This window comes from Armigeres subalbatus, chromosome 1, assembly GCF_024139115.2.
Source record: "Armigeres subalbatus isolate Guangzhou_Male chromosome 1, GZ_Asu_2, whole genome shotgun sequence".
Lineage (NCBI taxonomy): Eukaryota > Metazoa > Arthropoda > Insecta > Diptera > Culicidae > Armigeres > Armigeres subalbatus.
The window spans coordinates 299554217-299571729 of record NC_085139.1 but is presented as its reverse complement, the minus strand read 5'-3'; the positions used below and the strand labels follow the sequence as shown (position 1 = coordinate 299571729).

Sequence of the window (17513 nt, the reverse complement as noted above, 5' to 3'; positions counted from 1 at the left end):
TTGGGTAGTCAAGTAGTAGAGGAACTAGTGGGTAGCTAGTTGAGATTTGAAGCTAGTGAGTAGCTAGTATGTGGGCGTGCGTAGTCGCACGGACCCCTCCCACAAGTAATGCCGCAAGACTGTTCCGGGGAGACTCAGGGTCTGTGAACAGGATGGTTTTAGCGGATCGGCGGTAGCTAAGCCCCGTTCGCCGGTAGCCCACCGGTGTCTGGATGCAAATTTCTACCCTACTGAAAAAAAAGATAACTGGGAGGGTGCCTCATGTACCGAATGGTAACCTCTCGACCAGACATCTGTTCGGCAGTGAGCTACTTACTTCGCTGGATTCCAGTGTGGTGCTACCGAGGAACACTGTGTGTATCCCGAGATACCGACTATCGGAAGCGGAACTAATGGCCTTGTGTCAGGCCAGCTGTGAAGTTGTTTGGATCGTTATCATGCTAAATTCTGTTGGTGTCAAGGTACTGTTTTGTTGTGTGTTGAAACGTCAAATAAAAATTACTATTAGTTGTTCTTGTATCTAATGCAAACCATGCGTTTCATTTTCTATCGTGTTGACCACGAAGTCAACAGCAGACGATAAGCCACCACCATCGTCGTGCGGGCTGGCAGTGTGGCACGATGCATTTCGTTAAGGATTACTAGTTTCCCAAGCTCTCTTGCAAGCAGTGCGGAAAAATAGGCCATAAAGAAGGTTATTGTGATTATTGCAACACAATCAAGCTCGAAGTCCGTTGGGGAAAAGAAGAAGAAGAAATCTTTCGCCACAAAGGTCATCCAAACCATGCAACAGGTCAATTGCCGCAGGAAGTACATATCTGTCATTTTCAACAAGACTGTGGCAAAGTTACAAATGGATTGCGCTTCCGACATCATCGTCATAACCAATAAAATGTGGAAAACAATCGGATTCGCGTCCATCTCAACGACAAGCGTGGAATCTTCTATGGTTATCGAAGTAATAGATTTAATGTGCTTTCGGATGCACCCTCCAGGTAAGCAAAATGAAGTTTAGATTAGGTAATCGAGAAATAAGTGTAATGACGTGCCTGGTTCCTCCACTATTGGGTCTTTTATCCTACTGCAAACAGGTGAATCAATCCAATAATGTGTTGCTATCGTCTGAAAACACTTCTCCACGCCGTATCGTGAAGTTTTTTAGGACAGTTGAGGCCATAGGATGATAACCAAAATATCCTTCACCCTCAAACAGCATACGCAGCCCGTTTTTCGACCAGAGCTTTTCGTTTCACGCTATTAAAAAAAAATGAAGAATTGAATGGACTGCAACGGTTGATTTATTTTGATTCCACTTCATTGGGCTTAATGCGTCACTCGAAACGAACAACTTTCTTCTCCCAACGCCTGAGGAGATTTCCTACAGGTACAAATCGTGGGCAAATTCAAGAATTTATTGACAATCAACACCCACCGCGGCTTATTCCGTTTCAACCAATTAGCTCCAGGAGTCAAGTCAGCTCCGGACATTTTTCAGCAGTTGATGTCGAAAAAGGTTTCCGGCATACGCAACGTTGACGTGTTTCTCGATGACATTCTGGTACATAGCAAGACACTCGAGGAGCACAACCGAATACTGCATATGATTTTCCAGCGGTTTTTCGAATATGGATTTCATCTTCGCGCGGAGAAATGTCGGTTGTATCAATACCAGATCAAGTACCTTGGCCGAACCATCAGTGCTAGAGGTATTCAACCGGATCCAACAAAAATTGGAACAATTTCGAAAATGCCTACACCTACTGACGTCACAGCACCAAGTTTGTACGGAATCAAGAATGTAAAAACGCATTCAGCAACATCAAGCGCGTCCTGCAATCGGAGCTATTGCTCACTCACCACAACCCGGAGAGATCATCGTAGAAGGTGACGCTTCCAAAACCGGATTTGGTGCGCTGCATCGCTTTCAGAACTATAGTTTATGCCTGTTCGAAATTTCATCGTTGGGCAGTTAAAACATTATTGTTTGAACAACTGAGACTGAAAAGCCGAATCCCATTACGTTAAGTTTAATTCTACTATTTATTTATCTGCGGATCGAAGAATATTAAAGGCGTTTTCCTCATTAATTGAAAGAACATGTAAATCCAATTTCGATTCCACTCTCTTTGAAGCCACCGACAAAGAGGTGACTCTAGGATCTGAAAAAAAAGAGATCGAAATAATGATAGAAATCAAATTACCAGAAAGCTTCGCTATAAATCATGAGTCGAGTTCTACAAATATCGTTTTTAAAACATTACACTGTTCTCTCTTCCGAAGAAGAAGTTGTAACAATATTTGATACACAGATGATGATTGTAGCTGATTAAGTGTTCAGAAAATCCATTTCAATGGCCGTAGTTTCCGTTACATATTTCCAAATGTTCGACCTGAATAAACACTTGTTAAAAGTGTGTGCATACCTTACTTATAACTGTGCTCAAAGGTGAATGAGTGATTCAGTGTGAGGATTATGTGACCTTTGCTTTAGAAAAACCGCTTTACATATTGAATCTGTTAGTCATTCAACTTTTTTCCCAACCCTACGACGATAACTACATCTAAAATTAAGTTTCATTTTTAGGAAGATTGTTACCCCAAACAGGCTGGCAACTCCACGTTGATTAACGCACTGTTCAATTCAAAATCAACCATCAATCGATCACCCTGCGTCAATCAACCCGAAGTTCGCGATCCCGACGCTAACTACTAAACTAACGGTGTTTTACAAAAGTTTCAGAAAGATGAATCCAGAACAGCGAACGAGTCCGGCAGCAGGACGGCGTACTCGACGGTTCGCTCGTCGTCCTCGAGCGGGGAGGTCGGAAACGGTTCGACGGCTGTCACGGCACGCACACTGGGCGGGGCCCGCCGTGACGAACGGGACCGTAGACGCCGGGGCCGCTCGTACAGGCCTTCCCCGAGTCTTGATCCGGCGCCGTAACCGTCCGAGTCGTCGTTATCCCTCTCGTCGTCTCCTTCGTTGTCCAGTTCATCCTCCTCGGTACCATCGACTGACCGGTCCTGATCCTCCTGGGGGAAGAGAAATTCGACGAGGAGATGTGAAAGAAACAGGAAATGGCGGTTAGTGATCAGGAGGATTCTGTTTTCGGTGGTTGGCGATCATCTGGTCGTTCGATCTACGGTTGTTAGTAGTGACCGGTAACATATTTTGGTTTTATGATGGTTTCAAATGTTAGCATTTTTCTCTACAGGCCTGACCTAAAACCATTCTAAAACCTCATATGTTACAATCGCTACCGCCATTTTATACAGAGAAAAATGTCAATAGGCGGCAAATCGGAATGAGAAAGAAGCGAAATGGTGAAGCGAATTTTCAATCAATATGGTGTTCTGAAAAGTGCTCTGAATTTGAAATGAAACGATACACATAAATGTTGTACGAGATATGGCGATGATGGTTGACGCTTCGGTTCAGTAATTATCGTTGCCCTTCGTCGTCAGCTCTCGGGTCCTAGGTTTGAACAAAACAAAAATACTAAACGATGCAAAACTTCCAACAGCCAATTGCTGGTCTCGATTCGAGTTGGTTGGTCCATTGTTTCAACAACTGAAGATTTGATTTAGTACTTGATGTGACGGTAGACAAATTTCGCAGTACAGCTAAATCAGGTATTTTTTTTTTGTACAAACATGCCAATCATTCCATGCTTTATTAGAGGTAAGTTTTTGCCAGTTCATATCTTTTATTCATTCATGTTAATGATGCTTGCAAAAACCTTCATTATTGGGAAAAAATGGAGTAAAACATGCATTTTAGCCAATTTAAAGAGCTTGAGTGATGACTGATAAAATGAAGAAAACAAAAGAATAAACAGTTGATAGTTACAAATTTTACTATTAATCAATAAGGAGTATTGCCTATTTCAAGTAGAATATTCCTTTGTTATCGATACGAATTAGGGGACTGCCGTAATCTGAAAAAGTGACGTAAGCGCCATTTTACAACATCCATGTTTTCCATTTGTGTTCAAGAGTACGATGAGTATACTACTCGTTAACACCATTTTTGAAAAATGGTGTATACGTCACTTTGCCAGCATACGACAGGGGAACACTTCACAAGTTTGAAAAAAAAACGCGTGTCGAAAAAATGATAGACTTTAGTAGCTAACAAGTTGTAACATTTTCAACAGGTTTTAATATTTTTCCTACCAATCGAAAATTTTTCGTGAGATTCGATTTATTTTATTCTGCACAGAGAAAAAAAGTTGGGAATCCCACATTTTCTAATTTTGTTTTAAAAGTAAAAGAAATTTGGTATTTCTGAGAGCTAAACCTTTTTAGTCAAATACTAAATTGGTGTATTTGAAAAAAATCAAACTAAAATTGTGATTTTTAGGGGGAGATCCCCCAGTGCCGGACACCTCCCAATACCGGACACTTCTAAAACCAGCATTTACAGAGATCTCTCCATCATCTTATGTAGTATAAAAGAAGGCTATTGAAAAGTCTTACCTGTATGGAATATCGGTTTCGCATGTTGTAAACTTTGTACACAATTTGAAATTGAACAAAATTGTCAAACATTTTCGTGTTTCGCCTTATTTTAGAAGGTTTGAATCAACAATGATTATGATCAATCGAATGCATTGTATGCACCTGTATTGTCAACCTAACTTCAATTCCGTTGTTTTTTCTTGCTAAGGTATCAGAAAGCCACACCATAAACATAAATTGATCAGAAATCCAAATCAGAAATACAAATTGAAGATGTATCAGAAACATAAATTGAAGATATCATCGAAAATGGATAGAATTTTGGGTATGATGTAAGAAATGGAGCTGGAGAGTCAAATAAGCTCTACTAACACGTGTTAAAATATCTGCAACTATTCTAAATGATGTCTATACTCAAGTAATTGGAACTTGGTCATATTTGAACATGATGCAGTAGAGTCCGGTACTCGGGGATACTTTTCTGAACCGTGAAAATGTTTACCAAAATTCATCATCAAAATACATACTCCAGAAACATGTTCAAATTATCAAATGTATCTAGTTTGTATGAATCATCAATGATCATATTTTATGCATGTGGTATACAAGTAAACGAAATCCGGATACTTAGAGAGTTTTTCGTTAAATGGCTTATGTGTCCGGCACAGGGGGATCTCCCCCTACAGTTAGAACTCTTAGAACAACATTTCTAGAATAATTAAACAAACTCAACCTTTTCCCAACGCTGACATCGAGATAAATGAGATAAATGTACCTGCCAGCCAACAATGATATTTCACTGAAATTGCAGAAAAAATAAAATACCAGCATAAAATACTTTTTTTTTTAAATGAACTGGTAGATATTAGCTTGAGTATTCTCATTTTGATAAAGTTTTTTTTTGTTTGCAATAGTCCACGGCGAAGGAACGGAATTATCCGGACTAGATATAAACGAGGATTAACGGATGGCTTGGACAAGGTGATACAAAGAGTATGCGATAGAGTATAATGGTCGGAGTGGCTTGTGCAGTGCACAAAAGTCTTCTCCATTCAGCTCGGTCCATGGCTGCACTTCGCCAACCACGCAGTCTGCGGAGGGCCCGCAAATCGTCCTCCACCTGATCGATCCACCTTACCCGCTGTGCACCTCGCCTTCTTGTTCCCGTCGGATCGTTGTCGAGAACCATTTTCACCGGATTACTGTCCGACATTCTGGCTACGTGCCCGGCCCACCGCAGTCTTCCGATTTTCGCGGTGTGAACGATGGATGGTTCTCCCAACAGCTGATGCAACTCGTGGTTCATTCGCCTCCTCCACGTACCGTCCGCCATCTGCACCCCACCATAGATGGTACGCAACACTTTCCTTTCAAAAACTCCCAGTGCGCGTTGGTCCTCCACGAGCATCGTCCAGGTCTCGTGTCCATAGAGAACTACCGGTCTTATAAGCGTTTTGTAGATAGTCAGTTTGGTACGGCGGCGAACTCTATTCGATCGGAGCGTCTTGCGGAGTCCAAAGTACGTACGATTTCCAGCCACTATGCGTCTCCGAATTTCTCTGCTGGTATCGTTATCGGCGGTCACCAGTGAGCCCAAGTACACGAATTCTTCAACCACCTCGATTTCGTCACCACCGATAGAAACTCGTGGTGGGTGGCTTACATTGACCTCTCTTGAGCCTCTTCCTATCATGTACTTCGTCTTCGACGTGTTGATGACTAGTCCAATCCGATTAGCTTCGCTTTCAGTCTGATGTAGGCTTCCTCCATCCTCTCAAAGTTACGTGCCATGATATCAATGTCGTCGGCGAAACCAAATAACTGGACGGACTTCGTGAAAATCGTACCACTCGTGTCAATCCCTGCCCTTCGTATTACTCCTTCCAAAGCGATGTTGAATAGCAGACACGAAAGACCATCACCTTGCCGTAACCCTCTGCGGGTTTCGAAGGGACTCGATAATGCCCCTGAAACTCGAACTACGCACATCACCCGTCCCATCGTCGCCTTGATCAACCGTATCAGTTTATCCGGAAATCCGTTTTCGTGCATTAGCTGCCATAGCTGGTCCCGATCGATTGTATCATATGCGGCTTTGAAGTCGATAAATAGATGATGTGTGGGCACATTGTATTCGCGGCATTTCTGCAATACCTGACGTATGGCGAACACCTGGTCTGTGGTAGAGCGTTCACCCATAAATCCCGCCTGGTACTGCCCCTCTTGCAATTGGTGTTAGTCGGCGGCATAAAATTTGGGAGAGTACCTTGTAGGCGGCGTTCAGCAATGTGATTGCGCGGTAGTTGCTACATTCCAGCTTATCGCCCTTTTTGTAGATGGGACACACCACACCTTCCATCCACTCCTGCGGCAGAACCTCATCCTCCCAAACCTTGGTAATCACCCAGTGCAGCGCTTTAGCCAGTGCTTCACCACCGTGTTCAAACAGCTCTCCTGGTAGTTGGTCAACTCCAGGGGCTTTGTTGTTTTCAGCCGGCCGATCTCCTCCTGGATTTCCTGGAGATTCAGAGCCGGACGTCGCATGTCCTGCGCGCGTGCTCCTAGGTTCATTACCATACCGCCACCGTTGTCTGCCATATCGCCATTCAGGTGCTCTTCGTAGTGCTGCCGCCACCTTTGAATCACCTCACGCTCGTTCGTAAGAAGGTTCCCGTTTATGTCCTTACACATACCGGGCTGTGGCACGTGGCCCTTACGTGAACGGTTCAACTTCTCATAGAACTTTCGTGCGTTATTAACGCGGTACAGTTCCTCCGTCTCTTCACGGTCTCGATCTTCCTGCTGGCGCTTTTTCCTCTGGAAAATCGAGTTTTGTCTGTTCCGCGCCCGTTTGTATCGTGCCTCGTTCGCCCTCGTGCGGTGTTGCAGCAATCTCGCCCATGCTACATTCTTCTCCTCAACTAACTGCTCACATTCGCCGTCATACCAGTCGTTTCTCTGATCCGGAGCCACCGTGCCTAGTGCAGCGGTTGCGGTGCTTCCAATGGCGGATCGAATATCTCTCCAGCCATCTTCAAGAGATGCTGCGCCTAGCTGCTCTTCCGTTGGGAGTGCCACTTCCAGCTGCTGCGCGTAGTCTTGGGCTAGTCTACCATCTTGTAACCGCCCAATGTTAAGCCGCGGCGGAAGACTCCGACGCGTGTTGATCACCGTCGAGAGTTTGAAGCGCAGACATACTGCGACGAGGTAGTGGTCGGATTCAATATTCGCACTGCGGTAAGTGCGTACGTTCGTGATGTCGGAGAAGAATTTACCGTCGATTAGAACGTGGTCGATTTGGTTTTCCGTTACTTGATTAGGTGATTTCCATGTGGCCTTGTGGATATTCTTGCGGGGAAAGAAAGTGCTTCGGACTACCATTCCGCGGGAGGCTGCAAAGTTTATGCATCGTTGGCCGTTGTCTTTCGATACGGTATGCAGACTATCCGGTCCGATGACTGGTCTATACATTTCCTCCCTTCCTACCTGAGCGTTCGTGTCACCGATGACGATTTTGACGTCCCGCAGTGGGCATCCATCGTATGTCTGCTCCAGCTGTGCGTAGAACGCTTCTTTCTTGTTGTCGGGTCTCCCTTCTTGTGGGCAGTGCACGTTGATGATGCTATAGTTGAAGAAACGGCCTTTTATCCTCAGCTTGCACATCCGTGCGTTGATTGACTGCCACCCAATCACGCGTTGGCGCATCTTTCCCAGCACTATGAAGCCGGTTCCCAGCTCGTTGGTGGTGCCACAGCTTTGGTAGAAGGTAGCCGCTCGATGCCCGCTTTTCCACACTTTCTGTCCAGCAGATTTCCTGCAGCGCTACGACATCGAAGTTGCGGGGATGTAATTCATCGTAGATTATCCTGTCGCAACCTGCGAAGCCTAGCGACTTGCAGTTCCATGTTCCAAGCTTCCAATCGTGATCCTTTATTCGTCGCCTAGGTCGTTGCCGATTGTATCGAGTCGTATTATCTTCTATGTCGTTCGTAATAGTTGTTTTTAAAGGCGGCTTATTGGGCCTGCGCAAACCTCCTGTCTCGTCGGCCGTCGTGTCAGGGCTGTTTAGCGTCCCACCTAACACCAGGACTTGGGCTTGTGCGCTTTGAGCGGAACACGGTCGCTTTGGCGGAGCCTACTTGCGGATACATGCAGCTTTTTATAGAGGATTAACAGAGCCCACTGTCAAACCCCACCACATCCTAGGCAGGCGCCACAACTCGCAGATGGCCTGGGGAGGGATCGTCAAGCCCTTGGACATAGTCCCTGCTGCCCCATAATTGCATATGTATATGTTATATTGTATGAAGGGCTTTTGGATGAAAGATCTGAAAAAAATACTTCAAATGGAATCTATCTGTTCGAAACAAAATGTCGAAAAATATATTAGAATATGCCATTGAACATAAATCTTAAATTCAAATGTTCGGAAATCTTCATATGAGAGGCGTTCCTTTTCTTTGAAAAGCGCAGTTGCTTCGTTGCAAGAGGCTGGAAATCGACTTCTACGCGTGTCGAAAGCCTCCTTTCATGCAGGTCGTAAGCCTTCTTTCAAATGATTTGAAAGTCTTCCATCAAGAGGCTCAGAAACTTCTTTTCAAGAGGCTCGTATGCTTTCTTTAAAGAGGCTCAAATGCCTCATTTCAAGAGGCTCGGAAGTCTCATTTGAAGACGCTCGGAAGCCTTTCAAAAGGTTTGGAAGTTTCCTTACAAGAGGCGCGGAAACATAATTTCAAGAGCATGGGTGCCTCCTTTCAAGAGGCTCGGAAACATCATCAAGAGGCTGAGAGGGCTCCTTTCAAGATGTTTGGAGGCCTCCTTTCAAGATGGTTGGAGGCCTCCTTTCAAGAGGCTCGAAGACCTCCTTTCAAGAGGCTCGAAGGCCTCCTTTCAAGAGGTTCGAAGGCCTCCTTTCAAGAGGCTCGGAAGCCTCCTTTCAAGAGGCTCGGAAGCCTCCTTTCAAGAGGCTCGGAAGCCTCCTTTCAAGAGGCTCGGAAGCCTCCTTTCAAGAGGCTCGGAAGCCTCCTTTCAAGAGGCCTCAGCCTCCTTTCAAGAGGCTCAGAAGCCTCCTTTCAAGAGGCTCGAAGGCCTCCTTTCAAGAGGCTCGGAAGCCTCCTTTCAAGAGGCTCAGAAGCCTCCTTTCAAGAGGCTCAGAAGCCTCCTTTCAAGAGGCTCAGGCCTCCTTTCAAGAGGCCTGGAAGCCTCCTTTCAAGAGGCTCAGAGCCTCCTTTCAAGAGGCCTGGAAGCCTCCTTTCAAGAGGCTCAGAAGCCTCCTTTCAAGAGGCCTCAGAAGCCTCCTTTCAAGAGGCCTCAAGCCTCCTTTCAAGAGGCTCAGAAGCCTCCTTTCAAGAGGCTCAGAGCCTCCTTTCAAGAGGCTCAGGCCTCCTTTCAAGAGGCTCAGAAGCCTCCTTTCAAGAGGCCTGGAAGCCTCCTTTCAAGAGGCTCAGAAGCCTCCTTTCAAGAGGCTCAGAAGCCTCCTTTCAAGAGGCTCAAGCCTCCTTTCAAGAGGCCCGGAAGCCTCCTTTCAAGAGGCTCAGAAGCCTCCTTTCAAGAGGCTCAGAGCCTCCTTCAAGAGGCTCAGAAGCCTCCTTTCAAGAGGCCTGGAAGCCTCCTTTCAAGAGGCTCAGAAGCCTCCTTTCAAGAGGCCTGGAAGCCTCCTTTCAAGAGGCCTCAAGCCTCCTTTCAAGAGGCTCAGAAGCCTCCTTTCAAGAGGCCTCCAAGCCTCCTTTCAAGATGCTCCAAGCCTCCTTTCAAGAGGCTCAGAGCCTCCTTTCAAGAGGCCTGGAAGCCTCCTTTCAAGAGGCTCAGAGCCTCCTTTCAAGAGGCTCAGGCTTCCTTTCAAGAGGCCTGGAAGCTTCCTTTCAAGAGGCTCAGCCTCCTTTCAAGAGGCTCCAGAAGGCTCCTTTCAAGAGGCTCAGGCTCCTTTCAAGAGGCTCAGGCCTCCTTTCAAGAGGCTCAGGCCTCCTTTCAAGAGGCTCCAGAGCCTCCTTTCAAGAGGCCTGGAAGCCTCCTTTCAAGAGGCTCAGAAGCCTCCTTTCAAGAGGCTCAGAAGCCTCCTTTCAAGAGGCTCAGGCCTCCTTTCAAGAGGCTCCGCCTCCTTTCAAGAGGCTCAGGAAGCCTCCTTTCAAGAGGCTCAGAAGCCTCCTTTCAAGAGGCTCAGAAGCCTCCTTCAAGAGGCTCAGAAGCCTCCTTTCAAGAGGCTCAGAAGCCTCCTTTCAAGAGGCTCAGAAGCCTCCTTTCAAGAGGCTCAGGAAGCCTCCTTTCAAGAGGCTCAGCCTCCTTTCAAGAGGCCTCAGCCTCCTTTCAAGAGGCTCAGAAGCCTCCTTTCAAGAGGCTCAGAGCCTCCTTTCAAGAGAGCTCAGAAGCCTCCTTTCAAGAGGCTCAGAGCCTCCTTTCAAGAGGCTCAGAAGCCTCCTTTCAAGAGGCTCAGAAGCCTCCTTTCAAGAGGCTCAGGAAGCCTCCTTTCAAGAGGCTCAGAAGCCTCCTTTCAAGAGGCCTGGAAGCCTCCTTTCAAGAGGCTCAGAAGCCTCCTTTCAAGAGGCTCAGAAGCCTCCTTTCAAGAGGCTCAGAAGCCTCCTTTCAAGAGGCCTGAAGCCTCCTTTCAAGAGGCTCAAGCCTCCTTTCAAGAGGCCTGGAAGCCTCCTTTCAAGAGGCTCAGGAAGCCTCCTTTCAAGAGGCTCGGAAGCCTCCTTTCAAGAGGCTCGGAAGCCTCCTTTCAAGAGGCTCGGAAGCCTCCTTTCAAGAGGCTCGGAAGCCTCCTTTCAAGAGGCTCGGAAGCCTCCTTTCAAGAGGCTCGGAAGCCTCCTTTCAAGAGGCTCGGAAACCTCCTTTCAAGAGGCTGAAGGCTCCATTCAAGGGGCTCGCAAGCCTTCATTCAGTGTGCTTAATAACAAAGCTGCTAGGCGACAATGTCCCAGTGGGGGACGTGATGTCAATAAGAAGAAAATGAGTTACTTTTGTTTTCATTTACAGCAAAACATAGGGGGTACTTCAATGAATGCATAAGACCGAAGGGGTACCTCTCTGGAAAAAGGTTGAGAACCGCTGGTCTAATAGATCAACCAAGGCTTCCATGATGTCCTCAGCCGCGGTATCATCAAAATCAAGTCGAGTCAAGTACGAGACACTGAAGACGACCACACAGTTGTGGTCGAAATACGTATCTGCAAAGATAACGAAAATTAACTGGTGGAATTAAATGGAGAGTGCATAATTCGTCTTAGACGGTTGAATACATTCCACTAAAAGAGCTAACATATTTTTCCATCAAAATCATGCCCGCCGAGTAATTGTCTTTCACTCCAGGACGATTTGAAGATCTTACTACATCTCATATATCTGAATTTGAGACGCAAGTGAAAGACAAATACTTGGAGGACATAATTGGGTTGTTACCGCGGCTGGGGACATCAGGAAACTTGATTTATTCGGTAGACCATTTGGTTCAAATTACAGGACAATTTGGAGATCTTAGACCAACTCATATGCTTACATTTGAGACGCAAGTGAATGACAAATACTCGAAAGACATATTTGGGTTGAAGCCGCGACTGAGGAGTCTAGGGAGTTCTTGGATGACCTGGAAAGGAACGGCTGCTTAAGGCATATTGAGCTTGGTTTAATATATTATATGGGGCATGAACCATGTTAAAAAAAAGAGATAACAGCCCTTCGGTTACGCGTAGACGGTAGACCTCAAGACCTATACTCCAGCGAATTCTTGGATGACCTGGAACGGAATGATGTTCAATATGTCGAATAGGGCAAGCCATTTAAAAAAAGAGATAACAGCTCTTTCGTTACGCTTGTAGACCTCAGGTCCTTGGTTACGCGTGTAGACTCCTGGAAATTCTTGGATGACCTGGGTTTGCAAGAGTGTCTTCTTATAGGCTTACTTTTGGATGTCAATAACGTTTCAAATTCTTTTTACGTCACGTGCCGTAAAAAGGAGACCGTAAAACGAAGTGACGTACAAAAAACTGCCGTAAAAAGAGGGTTGAGTGTAAATGGGCTGTACTGTGACTGTAGCAAGTGCATGGCATCCAATGAATTTTTTCACAAAATTTGGAAACTGAAATATGATGGCGTCAGTATCGGTCCGAGCGGCGGCCGTCGGCAAGTGGTTAACAAGAATTGTATACGAAATTTGCTCGCAAGATTCTGACTTTGGTTTTATTTTATGGCTCTACATTCCAACTGGAACATGACTTGCTTTTCAACCGCCATTGCATGTGTATGTATCATGCGTACCAAGAACAATGTATACACTATGCCCAGGGAGTCGAGAATATTTCCCACCCGAAAACATCCTAGATCGGACCGAGAATCAAACTCGCTATGTCCGGATTGGCAAACCTACGCCTTTGCTCGCAAGGCTTACTGGTTTTGTTGCTATTAGTGATTGTAAATGCGCCTTATTGACATATATTAATTGCGTATCATTAATATAAATTGGTCCATTGAAAAGAATTGGTTGACAACAGGATTTTATACATAAGAGAGTTGATCCGAGACGATTTTTCTCCAACGTTCAAAACATGATCGCTTGGCGACGGTAGAGTCTGTTGCGTTTAACAACCTAAAATTCACATGACGCTACAATTATCATTGCACCAAAAGGTTTTCTTGTAGTTTACGTCGAATGGTCGTGTCTTCTACACAATCCTTCTCCTTGAAAAGTTCGCGAAAAATTCCGGAAAATTTTCCCGGGAAAACAAACATCGCTACAAACATCATAGGAGCTCATAGAAGTTTTAGCGTAGCAACCTGTCATACATGAAAGCAACAACCACTGCACAATGGAAGAGTGCAGTGTACCAGAAGATTCAAAAACTCGGAGTGCAGTTCTGATAGCACCTGAAGTGGAAGCTCAGTTACCCCCACCGGCTCGGGAGTCCATAAAACCGGAAACATCGTCGTCAACCAGTAAAGCAAGATCATCCTTTTCCTCAAAATTGGCGGTGAATGGGCCTTTGGTAAACCAAATTCCACGCCGTTCCTCCCGCAACAAAAAAATACCACAGTGGTTAAAAATCTACCAACGAATATAGGAAAATGATCGCCCGACTGGTACAGTTTTACGTCAATATGTCCTTTATATTATTTTTTTTCTTGTTGGATATGGGTTAAAATATACAGAAAGGAATGATGTTTTATCATTTTTGGAAGAATATTGTAATTAAATTTCAAGTGCAAGTATAATAGAGGAGCAGGATCTTTTTATTACATAACTATCTTCTTTGGAGGCCGAGTTCTGGTTTTCTGAAACAAAACACCACTATTTGTCATTGTTAGATTGGAGAATTTCAGTGCTTTGCCTTTCCTCATAGCTGATATATTCTACTTTCAGATACATACCCGAAAAGAGCAAACGGATTAATACAGTAAACTGAATTCTGGTAAGGTAAGACCGTAAGATCAATACGCTACTAAATTTTGCCATATAAATATTTAGGATATCTATATGATGTACTAACATATCTAGTCTCTAAAAATTCATTTCTTGCCTCAATCCTTTCTTCGTCCCGCTTTTATAATTATCACGCGAACCGTGGCGGATCGCAATAAGCATCATTTAGCGACCAATCCCTGGTTGTATAGATGAACTATCCAAATGATTTTCCAAGTCCCAGAATGTAAAACGCCGTTTAAAAGATAACGATTTCAAGCGGAAAGATGCTGCAAAAAAGAATCGAATAATGACTACCAATCATCAACTGAAACGTAATAAAAAAGCCAAACTCGATCCTACTCTACCGATGGTACCACAGCAGCTAGTAAGGCTTATATCCGTTTTTACATGTTGTGCTGATTAGGAACTGTTAAACGGCTTATTTACATTATATAAACTCTACAGCAGCAACTTCAATCGATAAAACCCTTACTGGCTACCGCGGCACAGCTAGCTGAATCTACTGAGCCTAAGATATTCTTAAGAAGTAAGAACTAGATTAGCATTGCCTTAAACAGAAAATGAAGCCTCATAGAAACGGGCTCGTCAATTTCCAGTAGAAGAAAAAACGTTCAACAAAAAGGGGAATAATTTTAGTATCGGTGGAACGGGTTTTTGCTTAGGTACTGGATTTGTTTTCTGATTGCATAAATACCCATTGATCAGCTGTACCGTTTGCAGTTTCCGCTGTGTTTCCCAATTGGCTCGGCCGCTGATCGTCGGTCACGGATTCGACGACGTCCGCTGATGTTTGTTCTTGTTCTTTTGATTGTTGTTGTTGTTGGGATGAAGGTGGTTGATTTGGATTAGGATTATTGCTAGCGGTTACTGGTTCGTTACTTGGGGGGTTTTGACTGATTTTCGGTGATGTGGCGGTGATATGAGTTTTAGGGGCATTTGGATTGACTTTCTGATGATGGTTTGCTAGTGGGTTAGGTATAGGAGGATTACCTGGAGAGGCGGACTGTGGCGCGGCACCTGTACGCCACGGTGGCCACAGTGGCTATTCTTCGGTGAGCTCCCAGATCATGAGGGAAGCATCGGTGCCACCGACGGTGACCAGACTGTGGTTGCCGTGCAGGAATTTCACGCACGCCAACGTTCCTGAGTAGACCTTGGCTTCGGTGAACTCGGCCCGAGGCGTGATGCACGGATAGCGGAACAAGCGGAGGTATCCATCGTTGTCGCCATTGACGACCAGATCCTGCGCCACGGTGCGCGCCGTGGTAGCGATGATGGTGTTCGCCGGCGTAGCATAGTAGCGGTTGTTCCACATGCCGGCCACCAGGAAGCCAACCGTCGCGTTGTTGGTCATCCACTTAACGTCCTTCATGGCGATGGGACTCTTCTCCGGCGAGAGGGATTTCACGTCCCAGAAGAGCAGATCAAAATCTACCGTCACCGTCTGGAGGAAGTTGCCTTCGGAACTCCAGTCCAGGTGGGTTAGCGGTTGAGAACCTCGGATCTTGTTGATCTTCTTGTACGAGAACCCATCTCGCGACACCCGGAAGAGGTAGATACTTCCGTTCTGTGATCCGATGGCAATCATGTCGCCGACTGAAATAAAACAAAGGTTTAAAGTAGGAACACATAAAAAGCTATTCGATGGATCACCTTGATTGAACTCTACGCAGTTGAGTGGGGAACCGCAGACTCTGATCGTCAACATTGTTGCACCATTTTCCGCATTAATGACCACCAGATGTCCTTCAGAACTACCGGCAGCTAATGCTGCTCCGTACGGATGGAACGCAAGCGAAATGATCTCGTAGCCCACGGACGATGTCCAAATAAGCTTGTGGCGCCGCCATAACGCTACATATTTATCGTGACCGCCAGTTGCGAATACCTCGTCATCCGGATGGGCTGCTAAGGCCCATAGCTGTTTACCGTGACCAAAGATAACCTGGTTGAAGCGGCGTTGCAGGGATCCTTCCAAAATGTTGTTCCTCGTCGTTCCAACGTAGATGTTCCCATCGTTCCGACCAGGTCGTTGCGGGTAGATCGTACGAACGCCTCCTGCCGTCTCCGGTAACTATTAGTGAAGAAAATTATAACTTCGGTCTTAAGTACGACAATATCTACGCCTACCTTAATATCTGTGATCCGCTTGTAGTTTTGCAACGAATCCCACGCAGCAATCTTGCGATCCTTTTCACCACCCGAAATAAGCGTTCCCTCCGACAGCATCACCAAACAGGAGATGGCCTTATTGTGAGCTTCGAATTCCATTCGAACAAAGTACGCCCCGTCGGCGTCGACGCTGTAGATTGTGATGAAACCGTCATTGTCCGCCGTGATGACATCACCGTCCGGCTCGAACTGAACACACGTGACAAAGGTTCGCGATGGCTGCAATAAAAGAAGCGGGGAAGTGATGGCCCATATTCCTAAATGCAAAAACAACTCGCCATCCTTACCGGTTTGATAATGTCGGTCTTCTCGAAGAAGCCATCCTTCCGACGGTGCCAGAACGCTAGGTGCCCCTTGCCGTGTGTGATCAATAGATTGTCGTCCAGCGGGTGGAATGTCGCGCCCCAGATGCCTTCTTGTAGTGTCTGCGGGAGAGTGGGAAAGAACGCGAAAATTAACACATAGACATAAATTAGCCGTCGCTTGCGGTTCCGGTTTTATCATCATGCCATCATCAACCGCTACAACAAAAAGCAACCAGGAGCAAGCACTTTTAATTTAACCATAGGGTGTAACAAAAGTTTATTTTGGGAGGGTATGGTTCCAAAGCTTCAAATGTAAGATTGGGCCAATAATGTTGCAGATCAGTATTTTAATGGCTTTCCTCTAATCCACATTTTTTAAATTTTAGAGCAAAGCATCACGGCTTATCCAGAGTTCACAAATTTTCGAACACCTTAAGTTATTTTCCAGCACATTTCCCCCGTTCGAGCCTCCAAACCAAACAACGGAAAGGTGAATGAAACGTGAAAGTTTGAAGCACTTCCGGCGTTGATTGTGTCTGCGGGAATGCTTTCCGTTTCATTTTTTTTATTCACGAGCGCCGCATTGCATGACAGTCGGGTGTTGCAATGTGCAAATTGTTTCTGCTTATATTTCGGAGGAATTTTCATCGTCGTGCGGCGGTCGATGAAAACTTTGCCCATTCAGTTGCGACGCGGCCACCAAGACCCGGTTTCCAGTTGAAACATGGCTTTCCGCAAACTTCTAATTAAAAACTGGGTCAACCGCGCGCAGTCGACGCTTCTCCAAAATAGCAAATTACACTTCGAAAAGAAAGCAGATTAAACGCAAATACTTACCGCCACTTTGCCGAGCAGATGCCCCCACTGCCACTGCCACACCGACAGTATACTCTCGCGACCGGCATCCACCGCCAGGATGTAGCTGCCGCCGTTCAGTTGTGAAAATGCCACCGCGATGACGCCGGAATCCAGCTCGCCCATGCCGAAGACGTACAGCGTTTGGAGGGATTCCGTACTCCAGATGCGGACGTGGGCTTGGGACTTACGGTCGCGGCCGGCACGTTGGCCAGAGCCTACCAGCTCCCGTGATGGGTGCACTTCCATGCTGAAGATAAGAAAAAAAAATGTGATGGTACAATAATTAGGTCGATAATAATCTGGAA

General features: G+C 45.8%; 1 protein-coding gene across 1 annotated transcript in view; it reads right to left on the bottom strand.

Moving 5' to 3' along the window:
- Window positions 1–1687: 1687 nt before the first annotated feature.
- The window catches only part of LOC134207792 (echinoderm microtubule-associated protein-like CG42247), a 217610-nt gene continuing 201784 nt past the window's right edge, over window positions 1688–17513 (bottom strand). Inside the window, exons 6-12 of the mRNA XM_062683705.1 lie at window positions 17188–17455; window positions 16333–16470; window positions 16004–16264; window positions 15527–15947; window positions 14864–15469; window positions 14568–14674; window positions 1688–3033 (exon numbers count right to left, since the gene is read on the bottom strand). Coding sequence (XP_062539689.1) covers window positions 14916–15469; window positions 15527–15947; window positions 16004–16264; window positions 16333–16470; window positions 17188–17455 — 1642 coding nt within the window. The 3' untranslated portion in view covers window positions 1688–3033; window positions 14568–14674; window positions 14864–14915. The remainder of the gene's footprint in view (window positions 3034–14567; window positions 14675–14863; window positions 15470–15526; window positions 15948–16003; window positions 16265–16332; window positions 16471–17187; window positions 17456–17513) is intronic.